The following is a 25,895-nucleotide window of genomic DNA, read 5'->3' as shown; positions in this document are numbered from 1 at the left end:
GGCTCCGCCGATTGTCAGCTGTGTGGCTTTGGGCAAGCCACTTCACTTCTCTGGGCCTCGGCTCCCTCATCTGTAAAATGGGAATTAAGGGACTGTGAGCCCCGCCGTGGGACAACCTGACCACCTTGTAAGCTCCCCGGCGCTTAGAGCGGTGTCTTGCACATAGCTAGCGCTTAATAAATGCCATCATTTTTATTATGATTATTGTTAAGAGGCAGAGGCAGCACGAGTAGGCTGGGCCCGGAGGGGGCGGGGCCTAGAGGGATAGGGCGGGGCTTAGGGGAAGGGCGGAGCCTAGGAGAAGGGGCGGGGCCTAGGGGAAGGGAGAGCTTAAGGAAAGGGGGCGGGGCCTAGGAGAAGGGAGAGCCTATAGGGAAGGGGCGGGGCCTAGGGGAAGGGGGCGGGGCCTGGGGATGAAGACTGTGAGCCCCCTGTGGGACAACCTGATCACCTTGTAACCTCCCCAGCGCTTAGAACAGTGCTTTGCACAGAGTAATAAATGCTATTATTATTATTATTATTATTATTATTATTATTATTATTATTATTATCAGGTGACGGGCGGGGCCTAGGAGAAGGGGCGGGGTCTAGGGGAAGGGAGAGTTTACAGGAAAGGGGGCGGGGCCTAGGAGCAGGGAGAGCCTATAGGGAAGGGGCGGGGCCTAGGAGAAGGGGCGGGGCCTGGGGGCGAAGACTGTGAGCCCCCCATGGGGCAACCCGATCACCTTGTAACCTCCCCAGCGCTCAGAACAGTGCTTTGCACAGAGAAGCGCTTAATAAATGCCATTATTATTATTATTATTATTATCAGGTGACGGGCGGGGCCTAGGGGAGGGGCGGGGCCTGGGAAGGGAGAGCCTAGAGGGAAGGGGCGGGGCCTAGGGGCAGGGGCGGGGCCTAAGGGGAGGGGAGGGGCCTAGGGAAGAGAGCATCTAGATGAAAGGGGCGGGGCCGAGGGAAGCGTGAGTCTAGAGGGAAGGGGCGGGGCCTAGGGGAGCGGGGGCGGGGCCTAGGGGAGCAGGGGCGGGGCCTAGAGGGAAGGGGCGGGTCCCGGGGGTCAGGGGGCGGAGCTAGGCAGGCAGAAGAGCGGGGTGGGAGCGGGGCCGGCGGCCGGGGGGATCCCAGCCCATCCCATCCCATCCCAGCCCATCCCATCCCATCCCAGCCCATCCCATCCCAGCCCGGCCCAGCCCATCCCGGCCCAGCCCATCCCGGCCCATCCCAGCCCATCCCGCGGTCCCGGCGAAAGCGAAAGCGCCGTCGTCGGGGAAAGGCCCGGGGACGGGGGGCCGGCCGGGGGCCATGTGCCGGACCCGCCCCCCGGGGCCCGCGCTCCCCGCTGTGCCCCCCTGCGCCCCTCCCCCCGGTGCCCGGTGCCCGCCGCCCGGCGCCCGGTGCCCGGCGGGCGGTGGGCGGGATGTCGCTGCAGCAGAGCGCCTCGTTCGAGCTGCGGCGGGACGTGGCCCCCAGCCTGGAGCCGCCGGAGCCGGGGGCCAAGGCCGAAGGTCAGCGGGGAGGGAGGGAGGGAGGGGAGGGGGGTCCTGCCCCCGATCCCCCCGATCCCCCCGGCCGTCGGCGGGTGCCCCCTGCGCAGACCCCGCCCCCCTTGGCCTCTTGTCTTCTCCCGCCGCCCCCCCCTCCCTCCCCGGGGTCCCCCCTCCGCTGAGTGCCCCCCCTCTCCTGGGTACCCCCTTCCCCCTCTCCTCTCCCCAAGAAACCCCCTCCCCCCTCCCCAGGGCACCCCCATGCCCAGAGTAGCCCCTGTCCTCTCCCCTGAGGAGTGCCCCCTCTCCCCTCCCCAGAGCACCCCTTTTCTCCCCCCCGAGTGCCCCATCTCTCCTCCCCTGAGTGCCCCCCATCCTGGGTACCCCTGCCCCCCTCCCCAGGACAGCCGGTACCCTGTGCCCCCTCTCCCCTCCCTAGAGTACCCCCTCTCCCCTCCTTGAGTGTCCCATCTCTCCTCCCCTGAGTGCCCCCTCTCCTGGGTACCCCTGTCCCCAGGACGGCCGGTACCCCCCTCCCCTCTCCCCCCAAAACCCCCTCCCCCCTCTCCAGGACCCCCGTTCCCCCTCCCCACTCCCCAGGGCGTCCCCTTCCCCAGAGTACCCCCTCTCTCCTGCCCTGAGTGCCCCCTCCCCTGGGTACCCCCTCCCCGTCCCCCTCCCCAGGACAGCCGGTACCCCCTTACCTCCCCTCCCGTCCCCAAGAAACCCCCATTCCCCTCCCCAGGGTGCCCCCTCCCCCGGGTACCACACGGGCCTCACAGTCCCAATCCCCATCTGACATGACGTAACTGAGGCCCAGTGAAGTGACTTGCCCAAGGTCACGCAGCAGACAAGTGGCAGAATCAGGTCCTTCTGATTCTCAGGCCTGTGCTCCAGCCACCAGGCCCTGCTGTTCCTCCGTTGTCTCTCTCTCTCCCCACTGACCTCTCGCATGTTGGTCCTGCCAACCTAAAGCTGGTCTGCATTTTTTCCGGGTGTAGGGCCCCTTGTTTAAGTGCCTCGAATTTCTCCTTCCTCCTGGGGTTATTATAACTGAGTTATATTGAGCGGTCGCCCCTCATTAATGCTGACAAGTGCATTTCCTAAGAGTGCTCGTCGAGTGATGGGAGAACTGTTGTTTCACAGGGAAATAAGGAGTTGCTTTTCAGCTTGCACCCCTAAACTCCCAGATGCCTGTGTATTCATGGGGTTTTGTATGGCCCGGTGGCCTTTGTTTTTGCTCCTCTCTGTGCAGCCGAGTGTAGCACAGAGGACTGAAGCGAGATGGATACCCCCTTGACTCTCTCTGCATTAACTGCCCTTCTCTCTCCTCACCATTGGCTTTAAAGCAATGAATCACCTTGCCCCCTCTTACCTCCCCTCGCTGCTCTCCTAACTACAACCTACTTGGTCACCAACTTGTACTTCCCAAGCGCTTAATACAGTGCTCTGCACACAGTAAGTGCTCAATAAATACGATTGAATGAATGAAGCCAGCCCCCACACTTCGTTCCTCTAGTGCTAACCTTCTCACTCTACCTCCGTCTCGTCTATCTCACGGCCAACCTCTCGCCCACATCCTACCTCTGGCCTGGATCGTCCGCCCTCCTCCTATCAGACAGATCAATCAATCAATCAGTCAATCGTATTTATTGAGCACTTACTGTGTGCAGAGCACTGTACTAAGCGCTTGGGAAGTACAAGTTGGCAACATATAGAGACGGTCCCTACCCAACAGTGGGCTCGCAGTCTAGAAGGCAGATCACTGCTCTCCCCCACTTCAAAGCCTTATTGAAGGCACATCTCCTCCAGGAAGCCTTCCCTGACTAAGCCCTCCTCTCCTCTTTTCCCACTCCCTTCTGCGCCGCTCTTCCTTGCTCCTTCATCCTCCCTCCCTTCCCCACAGCACATATAAAAGTCTCTGTGTATATCTATAATTTATCTATTAGTTTATCTTAATGTCTGTCTCCTCCAGACTGTGAGCTCATTGTGGGCAGGGACTCTGTTGTTATATTGTACTCTCCCAAACGCTTAGTACATTGCACACACAGTAAGCGCTCAGTAAATACAATTGAGTGAATTTAAATGAAAAAGAGAGATTCCCTCTTTGCAAATGTGCCTTTCCCAAACTGGGCTTGGCTCCACTTTTGGGCTTGGCCTGTTGGCGTCCTGCTGTAATGCTTACTGAGAAGCAGCGTGGCTCGGTGGAAAGAGCCCGGGCTTTGGAGTCAGAGGTCGTGGGTTCAAATCCCGGCTCCGCCACTTGTCAGCTGGGTGACTTTGGGCAAGTCACTTCACTTCTCTGGGCCTCCGTTACCTCATCGGGGAAAGTAACAGCCTTGAAAGGCTGGAGGCCTGGGTTCTCATCCCTTCTCTGGTATGAGAGTTTAAAAAAAAAATTGCAAATACCTAGGAGGGTCTAGAATAGATCACCTAAGAGTGCTGAGATAAAATTTTTTAGAGAAGCAGCGTGGCTCAGTGGGAAGAGCACGGGTTTTGGAGTCAGAGGTCATAGGTTCGAATCCCGGCTCCACCACGTGTCTTCTGTGTGACTTTGGGCAAATCACTTAACTTCTCTATGCCTCAGTTTCCTCAACTGTAAAATGGGGATGGAGACTGTGAGCCCCCCATGGGACAACCTGATCACCTTGTAACCTCCCCAGCGCTGAGAACAGTGCTTTGCACATAGTAAGCGCTTAATAAATGCCGTCATTATTATTATTATTGTTATTATTATCTGTAAAATGGGGATTAAGACTGTGAGCCCCATGTGGGACAACCTGATTACTTTGTAAATTCCCCAGTGCTTAGAACAGTGCTTTGCACATAGTAAGCGCTTAATAAATGCCATCATCATTATTATTATTATTATTATTATTATTACTGCATTTAGAGATGCAACACAGCCTGTCCACTCCTGAAATGCCAACCGATTCTCTGAATCTCAGTCAATCAGTCCGTGGTGTCTGTTGAGCGCTTACTGTGTGCAGAGCACTGTGTTGGGAGAGTACATCACAACAGAGCTGGGAGTCCCGTTCCCTGCTCACAACGAGCTTACAGTCTAGAGAGGGGATCTCAATCTCTTCTTTTCCACCTTCGATCCCTTGCGCATATCCTCCCTCTGGCCTGGAGTTCCTTCCCTCTTCATTTCTGGCTTAGGCCATCACTCTCTCCTGCTTCAAAGACCCGCCAGTATAATAATAATAATGGCATTTGTTAAGCGCTTACTATGTGCAAAGCACTGTTCTAAGCGCTGGGGGGGGGATACAAGGTGATCAGGTTGTCCCACGTGGGGTTCACAGTCAATCCCCATTTTACAGACGAGGGAACTGAGCCTCAGAGAAGTGAAGTGACTTGCCTAAGGTCACACAGCAGACATGTGGCAGAGCTGGGATTCGAACCCATGACCTCTGACTCCAAAGCCCGGGCTCGTTCCCACTGAGCCACGCTGCTTCTCTATCCCATCTCCTCTAAGAAGTCTTTCACCACTAACCTCTCATTTCCCACCCTATTTACCCTCTCTTCTGTGTTGCCTGGACACTTGTGACCTTATCCCTGAAGCACGCTGAAACTCGCCCAAACCCTGCCTCACACCCCTAAATAATCACAACTGTGTTATTTGTTGTAAGTGCTTACTACTTGTCAAGCACGGTACTAAGCGCTATGTCAGATACAAGATAAGCAGGTCCCACGTGGGGCTCACAGTCTAAGTACGAGGAAGACCAGATGTTGAATTAGCAGATGGGGATACTGAGGCACAGAGAAGTGAACCGACTTGCCTGAGGTCGCACAGCAAGTAAAAGGTGGAGTCGGATTAGACCACGCTGGTTCTCAGCGCTGTTGTACTTTATTCTCTTAAGCTCTAAACTTAGTGCCCTGCACACAGTAAGTGCTCAGTAAATGCCATTGATTGTGTAATCTCTAGACAACAGGATCTGGAAGACGCTGGCATCAATTTCCCAGATACCTGTATATATGTATATATGTTTGTACATATTTATTACTCTATCTATCTATCTATTTATTTATTTATTTATTTATTTATTTATTTATTTATTTTACCTGTACATATCTATTCTATTTATTCTATTTTGTTAGTATGTTTGGTTTTGTTCTCTGTCTCCCCCTTTTAGACTGTGAGCCCACTGTTGGGTAGGGACTGTCTCTATATGTTGCCAACTTGGACTTCCCAAGCGCTTAGTACAGTGCTCTGCACACAGTAAGCGCTCAATAAATACGATTGATTGATTGATAATCCTAGCAGATGAGTCCTTAAATGCCTTCGGGGCACTTTTTCTGGCTGTAGACCTCCAGATGGAGGCTGTCTGGTAGGGGCACCATCCTCACGTCTCTAGACCGTAAGCTCGCTGTGGGCCGGGAACGTGTCTACCGATTCTGTTATATTGTCCTCTCCCCAGTGCATAGTACAGTGTTCTGCACACAATAAGCGCTCAAGAAATATGACTGACTGACTGTCCCTGGAAGGCGGTAAAGTTAAGGTGGAGGTTAGGGGGATCAGGGACTGTGCGATTGGAGTTTTTTGTGGATCTTTTGTAAAGTCCCAGTTGCTTCTTGAGAATTTTCCCCAGGGAAGAACAGTCCTGACGGGAATTCTCCAAGAAGCAACTCAAAGTGAACTTAAAAACCTGCAGAATGCCCCAATTCCTCTTTCCCCTCTAACTATCTCTCCCTCTCACACATCCCTGCACACCCACACACGCGCACCTGCCAGTCGATCAATGTCGTATTTCTTGAGTGCTTACAGTGTGCACTGTAATAATAATAATGATTGCATTTATTAAGCGCGTACTATGTGCAAAGCACTGGGGGGATACAAGGTGATCAGGTTGACCCACGGGGGGCTCACAGTCAATCCCCATTTTACAGATGAGGTTACTGAGGCACAGAGAAGTGAAGTGACTCGCCCAAAGTCACACAGCTGACAAATGGCGGAGCCGGGATTTGAACCCATGACCACTGCCTCCAAAGCCCGGGCTCTTTCCACTGAGCCAGGCTGCAATGAGCACTGTACTAAGCACTGTACTAATCCAGGTTACTCATCTGAGGGCAGGTCACTACTTCCCAGCAGGGCAACAAACAGAAATTCATCCTGAAGGTGTTGTGGTGGTGTTTTTTTTAATGGTATTTGTTAAGCGCTTACTGTATGTCAAGCACTATACCAAGCGCCGGGGGGAGATACAAGCTAATCAGGTTGAACCCAGTCCATGTCCCAGTCTTAATCCCCATTTTACAGATGAAGTAACTGAGGTACAGAGAAGTTTAGTGACTTGCCTAAGGTCACGCAGCAGACAGGTGGCAGAGCCGGGATTAGAACTCAGGTCCTCTGACTCCCAGGTTCCCGTGTGAACCCAAGCACATTGTACATATTGTACTAAGCGCTCAGTACGGTGCTCTGCACCCAGAAGTTGCTCAATAAATGCGATCGATTGACTGATTGTTCTCTGGGACACAAACTTTCCTGACAAAATCTGTGCCAGTAAGAGCCCTGGCACTTTGCCTTCCTTAATTTGTCTTTTCTACAAGGTTGAGAAATTTGGCCTCAGAGACGACCCTCTTTATTCAGGAAAAATTATCTGGGCAGGCCCGAAGGTTGTTCACTGAGTAGGTTCAATTGCATAGCTCCCCCAGAAGAGTTATTAATAATAATGATGATAATAATGGTAATAACTATTGGTTAAATGCTTACTGTATACCTGGCACTTGTCTAAGCACTGGGGTGTGTACGAGCAAATCGGGTTGAACACAGCCCTGGTCCCACGTGAGGTTCACCATCTCAATCCCCGTTTTACAGATGAGGTAACTGAGGCCCAGGAAAGTGAAGTGACTTGCCCAAGTTCACACGGCAGACGAGCGGCGGAGCCGGGATTAGTTGTGAGATGTTATCCAAAGCATAAAGTCCCATATGTTAGGGGTCCCCCAAGACTTTAAGCTCCTTGTGGGCAAGGTGATGCATCTATCAATTGTATCGTACTCTCCCAAACACTTAGTAGGGTGTTCTGCACACCATAGGTGCTCAGTAAGGACTACTGATTGACTGATGTACAGTGCTGTGCACACAGTAAGTGCTCAATAAATACCATTGAATGAATGAACGAGCCCGTTGTTGGGCAGGTTCATCTCTCTTTGTTCCTGAATTGTACTTCCCAAGCGCTTAGTACAGTGCTCTGCACACAGTAAGCGCTCAATAAATACCAATGAATGAATGAATGAATTCTTCTCTCCCTGTGTTTTAGGTGATGCTGCCGGGCCTCCTGGCCTGCTGCTGACTCTCATTTTTTTTAGGTCATTAGAACTTTTCCCCGAGTGGTTTTTCTATAGTTATAGTTGGAAGCAGAACTTAATCCGTTTGATTCATCATTATCTTCCTGCTAAGAGGCACCCTTTGAGCTTGGGTGGCAGGAATGAGGAGCCTCAGTCAGTTGTATTTATTGAGCACTTCTGTGCAGAGCACTGTTCTAAGCTCTTGGAAGAGTACAATATAGCAAGCTCATTCCCTGCCCACAACAAGCTTACAGTATGGCAAACTAGCTTCCATTCTTGCCTGGTTTGGTAATCGCTTCCAAATCTGGTGGCTACCCTTGATTTAGTGTAATAGTTCACTACGCCAGTGTTACAGTCGAATCACCGAGGATTTGTTTACTTTTTTGGTAAAACCTGACTGCAGTGAACTGAAACATCAAACCACATTTATTTCCTCATTTGAAAATTGCTGCACTTCCTGCCCTGGATCTCCCAGGGTTGTGCGGATTGGGAGGGTGCCCTGCCAGGGTGATTGAGTAAGGTTAGAATTAGTCACTCACCCAGACAGGGTGGACCCAACGGGGAAGTCGGGGCAGGCTGAGGGGAGAAAGGGAGGGTGGTGAAGCAGAGCAGCCTCAGAATTTCCAGCGTCGACCAATTTGTCTACTCTAAAACGCCATGCCGCTTGCCGAGAAATTCATTCTTTCAGTGGCATTTACTGAGCGCTTGCTGTGTGCAAAGCACTGTACTGAGTGCCTGGGAGAGTACAATATAACAATAAACAGACACACACATACCCTGCCCACAACAAGCTTACAGTCTAGAGGGGAAGACAGACATTAATAGAAATAAATAAATGACAGATAGGTACATAAGTGCTGTGGGGCTGGGGAAGCCGGGTGGGGATGAATAAAGGGAGCAAGTCAGGGCGATGCATAAGGGAGCAAGTCTGGGCGATGCAGAAGGGAGTAGGGGAAAAGAAGGAAAGGAGGGCTTAGTCAAGGAAGGCCTCTAAAAACCTTTATGGTTTTATTTTTCTGCTCTGTGTCCTGGCCTCATCCCAGATTGTTTTCCTCTGCAGGCCGAATTTTGGTCAGGTGCTTACTGGGCAGTGATCAATTAATCAATGGTATTTCTTGAACGCTTACCGGTGCAAAGCACTGTACTAAAATTTGGAAGAGGATGCCGTATAACAGTTGGTAGACGTGTACCCTGCCCACGCAGAGCTTACAGTTGAGAGGATGATATCTAGTCTAGTGATGGCTTAATTATGTGCTCGGTGTAGCACCTTTGTTCAGTGATTAACTTGTATTCCCTGAATTCCCAGTAATGAGAAGCAGCGTGATCTAGCGGATGGAGCCTGGGCCTCGGAGTCAGAAGGACTTGGGTTCTAATCCCAGCTCTGCCGCATGTCCGCTGTACGACCTTGGGCAACTCATTTAACTTCTCTGGGCTTCAGTTCCCTAATCTACATAAGTGAAGAGTCAATATCTGTTCTCCCTCCTACTTAGATTGTGAGCCCCATATGGAATCTGATTCTCTTGTGTCTACCCCAGCGCTTAATACGATGTCTGGCGCATAGTAAGCCCTTAACAAATACCACAGTTGTTATTATTCAGTGGTTATTTTGTTTTATGATCGGTAGTTGATGGAAACCCATTTTCTATAATTATCATCAAAATCATTATTATTAATAATAGTAATAATAATAAGAAGAATAGTAGTATTATTCAAGTGCCTCCTATGTGTCAAGCACTGTACTAGACTCTGGGATAGTCTCTGGGATAGACTCTGGCCTCCTCCAGGAGGCCTTCCCAGACTGAGCCCCTTCCTTCCTCTCCCCCTCGTCCCCCTCTCCATCCCCCCCATCTTACCTCCTTCCCTTCCCCACAGCACCTGTATATACGTATATATGTTTGTACATATTTTTTTACTCTATTTGTTTATTTATTTATTTTATTTGTACATATCTATTCTATTTATTTTATTTTGTTAGTATGTTTGGTTTTGTTCTCTGTCTCCCCCTTTTAGACTGTGATCCCACTGTTGGGTAGGGACTGTCTCTATATGTTGCCAATTTGTACTTCCCAAGCGCTTAGTACAGTGCTCTGCACACAGTAAGCGCTCAATAAATACAATTGATGATGATGAGGATAGATACAAGTTAATCACATACCAATTGGAGCTCATGATCTCAGTAGGAGGGAGAACAGGTATTGAATTCCCATTTTGCAGATGAAGAAACTGAGGCATGGAGAAGTTAAATGACTTGCCCAAGGTCAACCAGCAGGCAAGTGGTAGAGCCCATATTAGAACCCAGGTCACCTAACTCTCAGGCCCGGGCTCTTTCCGTGAGGCCTCACTGCTCCTCTGCTTCTTCTGTTACTCGATACTATTCAACCCTTTCTCTCTGTTAAACATTCAGCGGTCTGGGGATCGTTTGTAATTTCCCTTCATGGAGGAGACAGATGATGACTGTGTTGATCTTGGAGGAACATGAGGGAAATTGCCATGTTCAGTGGTCCATTTCCATTAACCTGAATTCCAGGCTGGTTTACAAATATGGTCTCTGTTCACTGTAAGCATTTTTTTTTTTTTTTTTTTTTAGCCCCGGTCATGGTAAGACAGCCACATGTAAAAATCATTTCATACTGGTTACTTTGAGGAAGTGAAAAGCATTTTCTTTCAGTGAGGAAATATATTCTACCCCCCTTCCAAAACCCCTTCCAAAACTTCTATGGGTCATTGTAAACAGGGAGAAATTTACCCTTAATTCCCACAGTAGGAGATTATGGAGAAATAAAACAAAGATAGTTAACCCCACAATGTAAACTTTTGTTCAGAATGATGTTTCCAAGTATTAGATGAAAGTTTCTTTCCTTATTTAGGAAGTTATCAGAAAGGCAAGCAGAGGCTGAAGCCCATTTGCTCTTGTAAGTAGACTTTTCTTGGCCATTGAACTTCCTTTTAGAGGTTTTATTCTGTTTTGATGAATGGCTGATTCCATTTGATGCGGCTGGATTCATTTAAACAATGAACCAAAGCAATCATTTATTTGGTAATACCATGAACGCATATATTGCTTTCACATCATTGTTCTCATAAAGTCCTTGGAGGTCGATATTATCCCCATTAGAGAGATGAGGAAATGGAGGCACAGAGAGTTAAGTGATTTATGGAAGATCACACAGCAGGTGAGGGCGGAACTGGGACTAGAATCCAGGTCCTCTGTCCTTTCCCCCGAACCATGCTGCCATGGTGTCATAACTTTCTCTTTTTTTCCAGTCACTTTTAAGACAAACTCAGAAACCCTCCGTATGGTGAACGTGGAAAGAGATGGAACCATTATTTACACCTGGAAAGTAAGTCCGTGTTCATTCATGTTGAATTTTGTTGGGATCAATCAATCAATCTTATTTATTGAGCACTTACTGTGTGCGGAACACTATACCGAGTGCTTGAGAGGGGGTGGGAGGGAGAGTACAATATAAAAGTCGATAAAGCTGTTCCCTGCCCACAACAAGCTTACAAATCTAGAGGGGATGCATTAAATTACTTTAACCGTCTTTATTTCTTTTATTTTTACAATGTAATAATTAGAGCTTTGATTCTAGATGAGAAAGAATCCATACGTAAGATGCTCTAAAATTAATCGAATGAATGGATTTGTCCGATTTCTACAGCGCCTTTGCTCTGATGAGCTAATAGTGCTAGAAACTTCATTTCATCTCCCTCTCCAAATCCCAGAGCAAAGGTGTTCAGGACTAGGGAGGGCGATTAATTGAGATCGGACAGAGTGTCTGGAAGTTGAAACGGTCTAAAGAGCAAAATATGCAATAATATTATTTACTTAGTAGCTAGCTTACTTCTGAGGGTAGAGCTACGAACAAGGAGTGCAGAGTAACTTGTGTTGAGTTGGAAATGCGTCCTGGTTAATAGCAGCCTTGGCCTTGTTTTCCTTGGGTGGAATACGATCACCCCTTGGTTAATGTATCCGAGTACGGCACGGGTCAGTGATACTGCACAATTTTAGGCATATGAGAGGCATCCCAGAAACTGGGAGACAGGAGACCAGAATTCTTGTCCTGGCTCTGCTGAGTTCCTGATGCGTGACCTTTGGGCAAATCACTTATCTTTTCTGAGTCTTGGTTTCCTCATCTGCAAAGTGGGCTGAAACCCCCCATTCTTGAGCCCTAAATGGGACTGGAATTGTGTCCCATCTGACTGTCCTGTACTTAATAACTGCAGTAAACTCTTAACAATTAAGAGCTCAATAATTAGTAATTAATTGGTTGTGATTATTGAGTGCTTGCTGTGTGCAGGGCACTGTACTGAACGCTTGGGAAGTACAGTAGTAACAGAGTCGGTAGACGTGTTCCCTGCCCACAACACCTTCCAGTCTAGAGGGGATTTGGCCTTTCTTTGTTCATTCACTCATTCATTCAGTTGTATTTATTGAGCGCTAAGCGCTTGGGAAGTACAAGTTGGCAACCTCTGGAGACGGTCCCTACCCAACAACGGGCTCACAGGCTAGAAGGGGGAGACAGACAACAAAACAAAACATATTAACAAAATAAAATAAATAGAATAGTAAATATGTACAAGAAAAATGAACAGAGTAATAAATCTGTACAAACATATATACAGGTGCTGCGGGGAGGGGAAGGAGGTAGGGCGGGGGGAAGGAGAGAGAGAGAGGAAGGTGGGGGCTCAGTCTGGGAAGGCCTCCTGGAGGAGGTGAGCTCTCAGTAGGGCTTTGAAGGGAGGAAGAGAGCTAGCTTGGCGGATGTGTGGAGGGAGGACAGTCCAGGCCAGGGGGAGGACGTGGGCCGGGGGTCGACGGCGGGACAGGCAAAGAGGGCTTCTTTTACAGCTGTGGGAGGTGGATAGGCAGAGTTCTGCTCCTTCTCACAAATGCCACTGGTCTGTTGCCTTTCACCTCCATCAATCAATCAATCACCGGTATTTATTGAGCATTTACTAAACTGTAAGCTCATTATGGACAGGGAACATGTCTGCTAATTCTGTTATATGAATACTCTCCCAAGCACTTAGAACAGACCTCTGCACATAGTAACTGCTCAATAGATCCCATTGATTGATTGACTGATACGTGCAGAGCCCTGAACCCCTGAGCCTTGTATATATGTATATATGTTTGTACATATTTATTACTCTATTTATTTATTTATTTTACTTGTACATATCTATTCTATTTATTTTATTTTGTTAGTATGTTTGGTTTTGTTCTCTGTCTCCCCCTTTTAGACTGTGAGCCCACTGTTGGGTAGGGACTGTTTCTATATGTTGCCAACTTGTACTTCCCAAGCGCTCAGTACAGTGCTCTGCGCACAGTAAGCGCTCAATAAATACAATTGATTGATTGATTGATTGAACTAAGCGCATAGAGAGCACCTTGTGGATAGACCACAGGCCTGGGGGTCAGAAGGACCTGGTTTCTAAACCCTGGCTCTGCCACTTGTCTGCCAGTCAGTTCACTTCTCTGGGCCTCAGTTGCCTCACCTGTACAGTGGGGACTGAGACTGTGAGCCCAATGTGGGATGGGGACTGTGCCCGACCCGATTACCTTGTATCTACCCCAGCACTTAGCACAATGCCCGGCACATAGGAAGCACTTAACAAATACCACAATTACTATTGTTATCACAATCCAACAGAATTAGCCTGCACGTTTCCTGCCAATACCGAGCTGTTAATAACAATAACAATAATAATTATGGTATTTGTTAAGCGCTTACTATGGGCCAAGCACTGCTTTAAGCGCTGGAGTAGATACACGGTAATCAGGTTGTCCCTCGTGGGGCTCACAGTCTTAATCTCCATTTTACAGATGAGGTAACTGAGGCACAGAGAAGTTAAGTGACTTGCCCAAAGTCACACAGCTGATAAGTGGCAGAGCCGGGATTAGAACCCACGATCTCCGACTCCCAAACCCGTGCTCTTCCCATCTAGAGGGAGCCCATCCCTCCCGGCCGCAAAATCCATCAGGCTGGTCCAGCCTCCCCTTCTACCTTCCCCTTGTACAGTCCGGGCCCCCGAGTCGATGGTTTTGCATTTTAAGCTGAAACATGGCCCGTGCGAGCCAGCGCCTCCGTGGCACAATACCCTGGACTTGATGAATGGTTAATTGATTCCCTTTCAGGACACTGAGAGGAATGTCCACTTCGGATTATACGATCTCCAGACTAAACAGAATGAGGTAAGACGCGGAGAACGGCTGGGTTAGCGTGCCTTGCATAATTACTTCATTGTCCCTTTAAATAGCTAGCTGCTTTTTGCCTTTCCTCCAGTCACAAACTGCTTCCTTCTCTGTCTTCAGTTTTTCTCTCTTCCCCTCTCCCCCTCTTTTTTATGGTATTTGTTAGGTGCTTACTGTGTGCCAGGCATAGTCCCTAGCGCTGGGGTAGATACAAGCTAATCAGGTTGGACACAGGCCATCTCCCTCATGGGGCTCACAGTCTCAATCCCCAGTTTACCGATGAGGTAATTGAGGCTCAGGGAAGTTAAGTGACTTATCCTAGGTCACACAGCAGACAAGTGGCTATGCTGGAATGAGAACCCAGGTCCTTCCGACTCCCAGGCTTAACAGAAACCGTTTTAAAATCAGCTTCGGCAACTCCTTCATCATTTGGTTGCCTGCCTCAGACATCTCTTCCAGCCCTGTCATCGTTCTTGCCACTTGATTTCTCAGTCTGGAGTTTTAGAAATTGGGTTATGGGCCTGTATTCATTTGCAAGGCTGAAGTTAATATTCAAATCAGATCCTCTTCCGTGTCAAACATTTTATAAATTATGACCTTTTGTGGAAACTTTAAGAGGCTGGAAAGTGGTTGACTTAAATGAGCTCGACCTCTCTTTTAGTACTTTGGTTTCCCTATGTGTAATGGTAGATTATTTGAATGAAACCTACTCTAAATGAGAATTTTGTTCCTAAAAGCACCTGTATGTCTTTGAGAGAGACCTCCAAGTCATCAGCTGTTCTGTCAACAGTGAGAAGACCTTGCTCGGTGAGTGTACTTCTCTTTCTTTTTTATTCTATTGGAAGGATTAGGGAAGTTGGTTTAGTTTCTGAATTTGAATAATTGAGATTTGGGGTAACGTTACAGACTGTTTTAACTGTCTAGTGTCTCTGGAGTCTAGCTTCTTGTTTTTTAAGATGAACTGCAAAAATGCTTGCATGCCCCGTTGCACATGGTGTACAGTCAATGAAATGCTGCTTCTAGAGGGAGGTTTTCTGGTTGGTGTTTGTGGATAGTTAGGTGGAAAATTGCCGGTGATGCAAGGGTTCTGAGTTCTAACTGTGTCTGTTGAGTGTTATGCTGTACGCTCCCAAGCGCGTAGTACAATGCTGTGCACACAAGCGCTCAATAAGTGTGATTAAATGAATGAATCTGGGGCCTGCCTCTTCACTAACCTGCCCTCCAGTTTAAACCTTCCTGCAGTCCCCGGACCCATCTTTTATCATTAATATCTTTTCCCTTCCATTAGCCATCAGCTTCTCCCAGTTAACCCAAGAAAGAAGAACAAATGAACTTCAGCCAGGTAACGGGACTGGCTTCGATAAGATCGGCGCTCAGAGTTGTTGAGCGGGCTGTTGGACTACTTGAGCTTGGGATGGGAGGCTTTGGATGGGGGCTAGCTCACTGAGAAGCAGCATGGCCTAGTGGTTAGAGCACAGGCCTGAGAGTCAAAGGACCTGGGTTCTAATCCTGGCTCTGCCACTGCCTGCTCTGTGACCATGGGCAAGTCACTTCATTTCTCAGTGCCTCAGTGACCTCATCTGCAAAATGGGGATTGCCTGTGGGCCCCATGTGGAACAGGGACTGTGTCCAACCTGATTAATGCCTGTGGGCCCCATGTGGAACAGGGACTGTGCTCAACCTGATTAACTTGTATCTACCCCAGTGCTTAGTACGGTGCCTGGCACATAGTAAGCGCTTAATAAAAGCCATTAAAAAAAAGTATGTGGCAACAACTATCGGCATAACATTGCAGAAGCCATAGGAAAATGCTACTGTGACTCTGTCCTGCCTATTCATATTCTGTGGGCATTAACATCAGTGAGGTCCCAGTTGTGTTACATTGTTATATTGTACTTTCCCAAGCGCTTAGTACAGTGCTCTGCACACAGTAAATGCTCGAGTGACTGTTGCTGATAAAGTCTGCTTTGTGACCAGACTACATTTACTGTCCCCATCAGCCATCGTGCTGTGCGTGCCATGTTGGGCTCAGAGAAACAGGGTGGGAGAGTGGGGATGGCACAGTGCAAACCATCCCCACTACTGAAAAAAATCACTCAAGAGCATGTCCTACCACAGGGATATACCTTTCCCTTTTTAACCATTTTTATCCGAATGACACTTAGATTGGGAGGCCCATCTGGAACGGGGACTGGGTCTCGTATCTACCCCAGTGCTTAGTACAGTTCGGGGCACATAGTAACTGCTTAATGTATACAATAATTATATTAAAAATGTTAAAATTAAGGGACCAGAAAAGGCAGAAAGTGTGCAAGTGGATGAAGTGTGCTAGGTTAGTTATCTCTGTCAAAGACATTCCCACTTTTGGATATGGGCTCATCAACTGCTTGTGTCATCTCTGTGCCAAAGGGGCAACCCCACCAACTAAGCTCCAGGGTAGCTCTCTTCTTTCACTAAAGTGCTTCACCCCTAGTTGCTCTCATCTGCCATCTTGCTTGGATCCCATCAATCAATCAGTCATATTTATTGAGCGCTTACTGTGAGCAGAGCACTGTACTAAGCGCTTGGGAAGTACAAGTTGGCAACATATAGAGACAGTCCCTACCCAACAGTGGGCTCACAGTCTAAATGACTGATGGAAGTCAGCTGGTTGGCGTACAGTTATCCTGACAGCTTCAGACAGCTTGATCTGCTAAAAACTTTGTAGCAGAATCAAGAATAGCAATATGTCACTACAAAAAAATTTCCAAAAGCTCTGGTAAGCCACAGTGAAATTGATAGTAGTAGGTGGTATACAAAGAACCCCTATTTATCGAAGTTTCCCCAGATTGGTACATTCACTTTCAAAATGGTTTGCTTCACTGGTTATGAAGGTCCTTTGCCTGTGAGCTGTTAAGCGTTTTCAAATCATAGCCATTTATTTTATGTCTCTTTACTGTTTAACCCATGGGACATAGCCATATCACCACTATTTTGACAGGGGGAGGTGAGAAAGGAGCCAGGACTAATCCAGCCTGGCTCAGGATAAGCAGCTGGGGCAGAAGTAGAACTCAGATCATTTTACTCCGAGCTCTCCTTCTGAATCCACCGCTGCCTTCCTGTCGCTATTAAATAAGGGGTTTTAAAAGATACTTTCACATCCTGATGTTTGGAACCAGAACACATGAGGAGCAGGGTGGCCTAATGGAAAGAGCATGGGCCTCGGAGTCAGAGGACCTGGATTCTGATCCCGGCTCTGCCACGTGACTGCTGTGTGACATTGGAAAAGTCACTTACCTTCTCTAGGCCTCAGTTTCCTCATCTGTAAAATGGGGATTGAATCGAATGCTTTTCTTCCTCCTACTTAGAATTTGAGCCCCATAAGTGCTTAGTACAGTGCTCTGCACACAGTAAGCGCTCAATAAATACGATTGAATAAATATGGGACCTGATTATCTTGTATCTATTCCAGTGCTTAGAACAGTACTTGGCACCTAACAAATACCACTATTATTCTTATTTTGATTCTTATTCTCCAACCCAGTGGTTTCTCCTTAATTTAGACCCCACTAACCCAGGAGTCAAGTAGAAGCCTGGTTTCCCTAGGAGGTGGGGGAGAGGGCAAAGGGTAAGTGTAAGTACTTAATCCCTACTTCTCCCTTGGCCCAGTCTACTGTTTCCCAAGGAAAGAGAACAAAACTTTCCTTTTTCTTCCGATTACCAAACTCCAGGAGAGAGAGATGAGGAAAAGCACTTCTTGAACCACTAGCTGGTCTAGGCTGGTTGAAGATATACCCAGGCCAACACAGCAACCGGGAAGCCAAGTTTTAGTTTAGTGAACACCCGCAAACCCTCCACTTTCTCTCCTTCTGCTTCTCCCCACCCCTCCCAAGCTCCCTCCCTGTTTAGGGAGCACACAACAAACAAATATCACATTTCTCTCACACAGTTAGGCATCCACAGTATTGAAATTGCATTAAAAATACATCCAGATTTTAAGCTCTTGGAGGGCAAGGGACTGTGGATATTATTTTTGTTGTACTCTCCCAGGTGCTTAGTAGAGTTGTCTTCACACAGTAATATACCTATAATCCATCAACTAAAGTTGTTGGTTGATTTATTCTAAAATGTAGACTTTTCACTTGTTGGTTAACTTCTATCTACCCCAATGCTTAGAACAGTGCTTGACACACAGTAAGTGCTTAACAAATACCATTGTTATTATTATTGTTCTGACTGAACCATCCCCTTAGACTAAATTAATGAGGTTTTATCATATACATGTTTTGACAAAACTGTGAGTGTTTCAAAGTCAATATAAAAAGCGAGTCGAGATTTACACAAGGGATGCCGTAGACAAATTTTTCCTTTGTTACATACATTATTATTATTAGTAGTATTATCAATCTTATTTATTGAGTGCCTACTGTGTGCAGAACACTGTACTAAGTGCTTGGGAGAGTACAATATAACAGAGGTGGTAGACATGTTCCCTGCCCACAGTGAGCTTACAGTCTAAAGGGGGAGGCAGACATTAATATAAATAAATAAATTAGGGATATATACCTAAGTGCTTTGGGGCTGAGAGAGGTGTGAATAAAAGGAGAAAATCAGAGCAACACAGAGGGAGTGGGAGAAGAGGAAATGAGGGCTTAGTCAAGGAAGGCTTCCTGGAGGAGATGTGCCTTCAAAGTAAGGCTCTGAAGGTGAGGAGAGTAATTGTCTGTCAGATCTGAAGGGGGAAGCCATTCCACCCCGGAGACATTATTATTGTTGGTATTATTAGTTTTATATATTAGGTAAAGTTTGAGGCACCCTATGCTGTCTGAGTGATAAATCAACTAGACAATTTGCATTAAGAGTTGAAGCCACAGGTACTGATGTAGCCAAGGGAAAATCACTCTGGCCTTGGATTCTGCAAACTTTGGAGGGTGTGGAAATGCCTCTGGGCTGCGTTTTTAGATCATGTTAGTTTTTCAGTGCTGCAATTGCTGTTTATTTGCCTTTGGAGTCAGAGATACGGCTCCGCTCTTGGGCTTTTAATTCTGGCAAACCTATGGAGTTGGTGGTGTTCCCCGGGGTTATTGCAAAGCTAGCTAAGTGGGTAGTGTTTGTCTACGTACTTCTGTTTTAGAGTTCAGGCTTTAGTCCTTACTAAAGAGTCTTTGTGAAACCTGCCATTGCTCTTTGAGGATCTGGAATGACGAAGGGTTTCCCTGTGTGTGTTTGACACTCTTGGATAGCTTCTGTGGCATTTCACAGTGGTGTGGAAATGACTTTGGGAATGCTTGAACTAAAAAGTAATATTTAAAGCTAGGCCTTTCCTAAGCTAATAACTCAGGTCTGGAGCTGCTGGAGCTACGGGTGACATTTCTCCTGGACTGTGTGAAATCATTTGGGACTTTGGAGAGAGGTTAGATTGAAAGGAGAGAGATGGCCCAAAATGACTTTAGGCTCTGGCGAATTAGGAAGCTCTTCTTAAAATGATGCAGGACAGTTTCCCAGTGGTTTTTTGTGGTATTTGTTAAGTACTTTACCATGTGCCAGGCACTGTACTAAGCCCTGGGGTAGATTCAAGCTAATAATAATACTGATAATAATTGTGGTAATCTTTAAGCACTTACTACATGCTAAGCACTGTACTAGAACACAGTCTGTGTCCCACTGGGGGCTCACAGTATTAATCCCCAGTTTGTAGATGAGGCAACTGAGACACAGGAAAGTCGTGACTTGTTCCAGGTAATACAGCAGTCAAGTGGTAGAGCCGAGATTAGAACCCAGATCCTCTTGAATCATAGGCCCATGTTCTTATCCACTAGGCCATGCTTCTTCTCTGAAGATTAAAGTCACTCTTTTCTCTGCAGTGTCGAAATGCTTGACATTGTTGGTGGAAATTAACCCACTCAACAACGTGAAGGTCCTGAAGGCGGTCGATAGCCGAATATGGGTCCAGGTGAGTAAAGTTCATCTGTCACCCTTTTTAGGAAAGGGATTTGGCATCGAGCATAACTGTGCAAGTAAAATAACCGCAAAGTGATCTATCTCTCTAGACTGTAAGCTTATTGTGAGGAGGGAAAATGTCTACCATTTCTGTTATATTGTCATTTCCCAAGTGCTGGGTACAGTGCTGTACAACAGTAAGAGCTCAATAAATCATCATCATCAATCGTATTTATTGAGCGCTTACTATGTGCAGAGCACATAAATACCATTGATTGATTGATTGAAAGGATGGGAACAAATTGTCAACAAGTAAAATAGCTGTCGGTTAAGAATCGGCGCATCTGCCCATTGGGTGGTGTTTATCAACATGTCAAGTCTTGTCAACTTATTCTTCAGTCAACATTGATCCCTAATTCCAGCCCTCAACCTAACCCTGCCCTTGTGAGGTGTTTTGTGATTTTTTTCCCTGTCTTTTGACCATTAATATTTTTGCCCTTGTTGTTTGCCCATTCGATACCTGCTGGCTGTGTAAATTTTTGAGAGAAGCAGAATGTGGCCCAATGGAAAGAGCACAGGCCTGGCAGTCAGAGGACCTGGAATATAATACTGGCTCTGCCACTCGCCTGCTGTGTGACTTAGGGCTATTCACTTCACTCCTTGTTCCTCAGTTTCCTCATCTGTAATATTGGTTTTCAATGCCTTTTCCTAATTAGACTGTGACCCCTCTGTTGGTCAGAGACTGTGACCGACCTGATTATCTTATAATTTGTTTACTCCAGTGCTTATTGCAGTGCTTGATACAGAGTAAGTGCTTAACAAATACCACAATTATTTCTATTATTGATGACTTGAGACGCATCTGTTCTGTCTCGGAGACTGTTGCTCCGGAAATGCCAATTTGGTTTGAGTGGGCTTCTTTAAATATGTAGTACTTCTAGGATGGAGTGTTAACTTTGGACTCAGGTTGTTGAGAAATACAGTCGATGGCCCCGAACTATATTCCCCACTATCAAAAGGATTTTACAAACCCAGTTGACTTCTTTGGCTTCTGGCAAACAAAGTGACCAATGCAACTCGTGAATCCTCTGAATCAGAAATACAGTTGCCTGTGTTTGGAATAATTTTTTCCTACTAGATTGTAAGCTCTTTGAGAGCAAGGGTCATGTCTACTGACTATATTCTCCCAAGTGCTTAGCGGAGTGCTCGATAAATATCGTTATTGGTGGTTGGCTAACGTTTCTTTTCCAGTTCCTCTACCCAGTGGATGACAGAAAGCCTTTTCCAGAGAGCCACCTGCTTGTTGTGTCGGAGGAGAAATGTAAGCATTTCTCTTGCTGGCATTTGGGGGAGTGCACAGAGTGGTGAGAAAACCAGACCCCTGGGTCCCTTGGCCATCCCTCATGTCCCACCCGCTCTTCCATCCCACCCCTCCTCAGTGGTACCTGGAGAGAGGGGAATGAAGTCCCCAAACTGCTCTTCCTCGGTGAGGTAGCTTCAGCTCAGTACCCCGAACAGAAGCAGCGTGGCTTAGTGGACAGAGCAGGGACCCGGGAGTCAGAAGGACCTGGGTTCTAATCCCGGCTCCACCACATGTCTGCTGTGTGACCTTGGGTGAGTCACTTCACTTCTCGGGGCCTCAGGTCCTTCATCTGTAAAATGGAGATTGACAGTGTGAGCCCCATGTGGGTCAGGGACTGTGTCCAACCCAATTTGCCTGCATCTACCCCAGCTCTTAGTACAGTGCTGGGCACAAATTAATAAATACCATAATTAATAAATACCACTAGGCCCCTTCTGTGGACTTACTCCCTCCCTCCCTCCCATTTCTAGGATCAGAGCCCTGCCTAATGGCTTTGGCTATTGGTTAGAAGCCACTAAGCTGGTTGCTGTTCCAGTGTAGGCAGGACTGGCCCGCTGCAAAGACTTTTAGCCATGGGGTAAAGGAGGAGAAAGGGGGAAGCAGATACAGATTCCCCCCAGTTCCTCCCCTGGTCTCTCCCCACCCCAATCTCCTGACTGTCCCGAATCTCCCTCAGGACGGATCTCTCCCTGACAACTCAGCAGCGCCGATATATCTTGATAGGTTAGAAACTCCCAACACAGGCCCTGGATTTCTGAATAACCGGGCGGCCCCTATCACGAGGACGGGGTCGATTGATCGTATATGTGGAATTTAATTGAAGCTTTTTTTTCCCCTTTGTAGACCTGGAACAGTTTCACATCGCGGTGACGGAACGAGATGGAGGCCGGGTGGTAAGACTCTGAAACGCTCCGAGGCTCCCTGTCCTTACCCCGGGATGCCCCCCTACCTGCTGGGGAGTGGCAGCCTCCTCTCCTGGGTGTCCCACCTGACAGCGTCCCGCTTTACCTGCACTTGCGTCTGGAGCCGGTGGCGGGTAGGGGAAAGAGTGCTTCCGAAGTCTGGAGGCATCCGGTCCAGCCTTCCTTCCTTCACCCATCCCCACCAGGCCTTGATTGTGTCCCCACCGGGGACAGAGAATCTGATGGGCCTAGAGCCACTGCCTGGCCTACAGAGCCTGGGCCTGGGACTCACAAGGACCTGGGTTCTAATTCCTGTCTGCCACTCCTCTGCTGTATGATTTTGGATGAGTCGCTTCACTTCTCTGGGCCTCTGTAAAATGGGGATTAAGACCAGGAGCTCTATGTGGAACAGGGACTGTGTCCCATGTCTAATATCTTGCATGTACCCCAGCGCTTAGAACAGTGCCTGGTGCATAGTAAGTGCTTAACAAATAGCATGGTTATTATTATTATTATAAAGTGGGGCTGAGGAGAGGACGGACCCCTGTGAAGGTGGTGAGAGAGGGCCATTTATGGTTCTTCTTCAAGCCTTTCCTGCATCAGCCAGGGAGCACGCAGAAAGCCCCCGGGGGAGTTCAAAACAAGCTGTTTCGAGCTGCGGGGGTGGGCGAACGGCATTCCCTATGGAAAGTGAGCACTACCCACCCCTTCCTCCCACTCTTCCTGAAGGCCAATGTTTTCCCCGCTCCTGGCCATAGGACCTGGCCATAGGACCTGCTGAGCCTGTCTTTCGGGAGAAATAAACATTTGCAAGGGTGGTGAGGAGTCTTTCGGTGCCAGGGAGATCTTACCACCTCATTCTTGTCTATTTGGTTCCTCTGTCACAAAACCCAGGTCCACCTACCCCATCAATCAGTCGATTGTATTTATTGAGTGCTCACTATGTGCAGAGCACTGTACAAAGTGCTTGTGAGGATACAATAAAACAGAGTTGGTAGACACGTTCCCTGCCCATAACAAGCTTACAGTTTAGAGGGGGAGGCAGACATTAATATGAATAAATAAGTACATTATAATATATAATTTTGTTTTGTCTTGTGCTGTCAAGTCATCTCCGACCCATAGCGACCCCATGGGCACATCTCTTCCAGACTGCCCCACCTCCTTCTGCAATCGTTCCGGTAGTGGATCCATAGAGTTTACTTGGTGAAAATACAGAAGTGGTTTACCATTGCCTCCTTCTGTGCAGTAAATTTGAGTCCCCTCCCTTGACTCTCTCCCGTGTCACTGCTGCCCAGCACAAGGGAGTTTTGACTTGTAGCAGATTGCCTTCCACTCACTAGCCACTGCCCAAGCTAAACAATGGAATGGGTATGCCTCTGCTTGACTCCTCTTCCTGTAGTCGAGACTGATAGACTACTGGAAACTCTCCAGGTGAGACCCCGAGAGGATAATATATAGTTTAAATTATACTTAATTTTATATAGTATGTAGATATATGAAATAAAATAAATGTATATAAAAAATTACCTCATCATTAGAAGAGCCATGTAGGTTTGTAAATAACTAATTCCGCAGCTGAGATGCCCATGGGCGGGATGTGTTAATTAACTGGACATCCTGATCCACTTTCCTGGTCTCTTTCTCTCCCTGCCTGGAGGATTTTAGTCTGGGAAAACAGGGGCAATTTGGCAATCCTTCCCTGCTGGTTATTGGGAAGAAAGAAGGAGGAAGATATTAGGTCTTTTTAATGGTATTAAGCACTTACTATGAGCCAGGTACCACACTAAGAGCTGAGGTTGATACAAGATAATCAGGTCTCTGGCCCACTTGGGGCTCACAGTCTTAATCCCCATTTTATAGGTGAGGTAACTGAGGCCCAGAGAAGTGAAGTGACTTGCCCAAGGTCACACAGCAGACGTCACACAGCAGACGGGTGGCGGAGCCAGGATTAGACCCCAAGTCCTTCAGGCCCATGATCTATGTATTAGGCCACGCTACTTCTCTTGAAGAGTCTTGAAGGTGATTTGCAGCCAGGAAATGCTAAATCATCATCATCAATCGTATTTATTGAGCGCTTACTATGTGCAGAGCACTGTACTAAGCGCTTGGGAAGTACAGATTGGCAACATATAGAGACAGTCCCTACCCAACAGTGGGCTCACAGTCTAAAAATGACGGCAAGAGGCAGGAGTCCCTGTTTCCTCTAGGCAACCCAGTCCTAAAACTGTTTCTCCCATCAGGTGAAGTCCAATTCCAGCCCCCTGCCTAGAGACCGAGTAGTGGAAGACTTCGCTTGGGCTCAGTGGGAAATGTCGGAACAGAGGCTTTTCTACATCATCCCCGTGGTAACAGAGGGGATGTTCCAATGGGGATGCTTGAACTGGAGGGGGAATCCATGGTGACTTTGGGCAAGTCACTTCACCTCTCCGTGCCTCAGTTACCTCATCTGTAAAATGGGGATTAACACTGTGAGCCCCCCGTGGGACAACCTGATCACCTTATAACCTCCCCAGCGCTTAGAACAGTGCTTTGCACTTAGTAAGCGCTTAATGAATGCCATCATTATGTCACTGGTGCTAACTTAGTACAGATTGTTTCGGGGAGGCTTATAAAATGAGGTCAGAAATGATGGAGATCGTTTTAGTAACCGTCTCTTGTCGGTATTTCCCATGTCCCTCCACCTCTCGTTAGCAGGCATATCAGTAAGATTTGGGACTGGAATTTCATTCATTTCAATCCTCTTCTTGTTTTTTTTTTTAGCAATCAAGAAGCATCTTAAAATGCATCCAGTTCTATCCTGATGAGATCTTTAACATAATAGTAAGTTGAGGATCTCGCTATTAAAAGACAACACCAAAAAACAAGTTTAGTGGATCGTCGTTCACCTTCGTTATCTTCATCAGTCAATCAGTCAATGGTATTTATTGAGTGCTGATTCTGTGCAGAGCACTGTGTTAAGCACTTGGGAAGGTACAGTAGAGGTAGCAGAAGTGATCCCTAGCTTCACGGAGTTTACAGTTTTCATTATCATCAGCAAGTCACTCGTATAAAGTTTGGCGAGGAACTGAACAGGGCAAGATAATAATAATAATGATGGCATTTGTTAAGCGCTTACTATGTGCGAAGCACTGTTGAGAAACCTGCTCCTTGGGAGTGAATGAGGCGTGGTTCGACCAATCAACTGATGGTATTTATAGAGCACTTATCATGTGCAGATTACTGTACTAAGCGCTTGGGAGAGTACAGTAGAACTGAGTTGGTAGCCATGTTTTCTGCCCACAGGGAGCTTTCAGTCTGTTGGGACCTTTTGGGCAGGGGTGACAGGCAGAAAATGATCCGTCCACTGGCTCTCGAGTCTGTCAGCCTGGAGAGGAAGACAGTAGTAGAGCGCTTAGTACAGTGCTCTGCACACAGTAAGCGCTCAATAAATACAATTGATTGATAGTAGATGTTGCTTGGTCTTCAGGAACCAAGCGGAGTGCCTCAGTTTCAGGGCACTCTGCTCTTCTAGGATTCCCCAATGTGCTGGGTGAATTAAAAATATCCTGAGCACCTCCTCATCAATGGTATTTATTGAGTGCTTACTTTGTGCAGAGCACTACAGTAAGCATTTGGGAGAATGCAGCACAACAGAGTTGGTCAAACAGTGCTCTGCCCATAGTAAGCACTCAATAATACCATTGATTGATAGGTTCCCCTGCCTACAACGAGCTTACAGTCTAGTGGACTGTATTATACGACAT

General features: G+C 47.4%; 1 protein-coding gene across 1 annotated transcript in view; it reads left to right on the top strand.

The window, feature by feature from the left end:
- Positions 1-1,417: 1,417 nt before the first annotated feature.
- Positions 1,418-25,895, top strand: part of LOC119920757 (gamma-secretase activating protein) — a 75,555-nt gene continuing 51,077 nt past the window's right edge. The window contains exons 1-10 of the mRNA XM_038740911.1: positions 1,418-1,505; positions 11,031-11,107; positions 13,909-13,965; positions 14,703-14,772; positions 15,254-15,307; positions 19,809-19,897; positions 21,136-21,205; positions 22,091-22,140; positions 24,393-24,497; positions 24,913-24,972. Coding sequence (XP_038596839.1) covers positions 1,418-1,505; positions 11,031-11,107; positions 13,909-13,965; positions 14,703-14,772; positions 15,254-15,307; positions 19,809-19,897; positions 21,136-21,205; positions 22,091-22,140; positions 24,393-24,497; positions 24,913-24,972 — 720 coding nt within the window. The remainder of the gene's footprint in view (positions 1,506-11,030; positions 11,108-13,908; positions 13,966-14,702; positions 14,773-15,253; positions 15,308-19,808; positions 19,898-21,135; positions 21,206-22,090; positions 22,141-24,392; positions 24,498-24,912; positions 24,973-25,895) is intronic.

The sequence above is a fragment of the Tachyglossus aculeatus genome (genome assembly GCF_015852505.1).
Source record: "Tachyglossus aculeatus isolate mTacAcu1 chromosome 12 unlocalized genomic scaffold, mTacAcu1.pri SUPER_6_unloc_1, whole genome shotgun sequence".
In the NCBI taxonomy this organism is placed as follows: domain Eukaryota; kingdom Metazoa; phylum Chordata; class Mammalia; order Monotremata; family Tachyglossidae; genus Tachyglossus; species Tachyglossus aculeatus.
The sequence above is the reverse complement of the archived record's forward strand: the minus strand, read 5'-3'. Positions and strand labels throughout refer to the sequence as shown.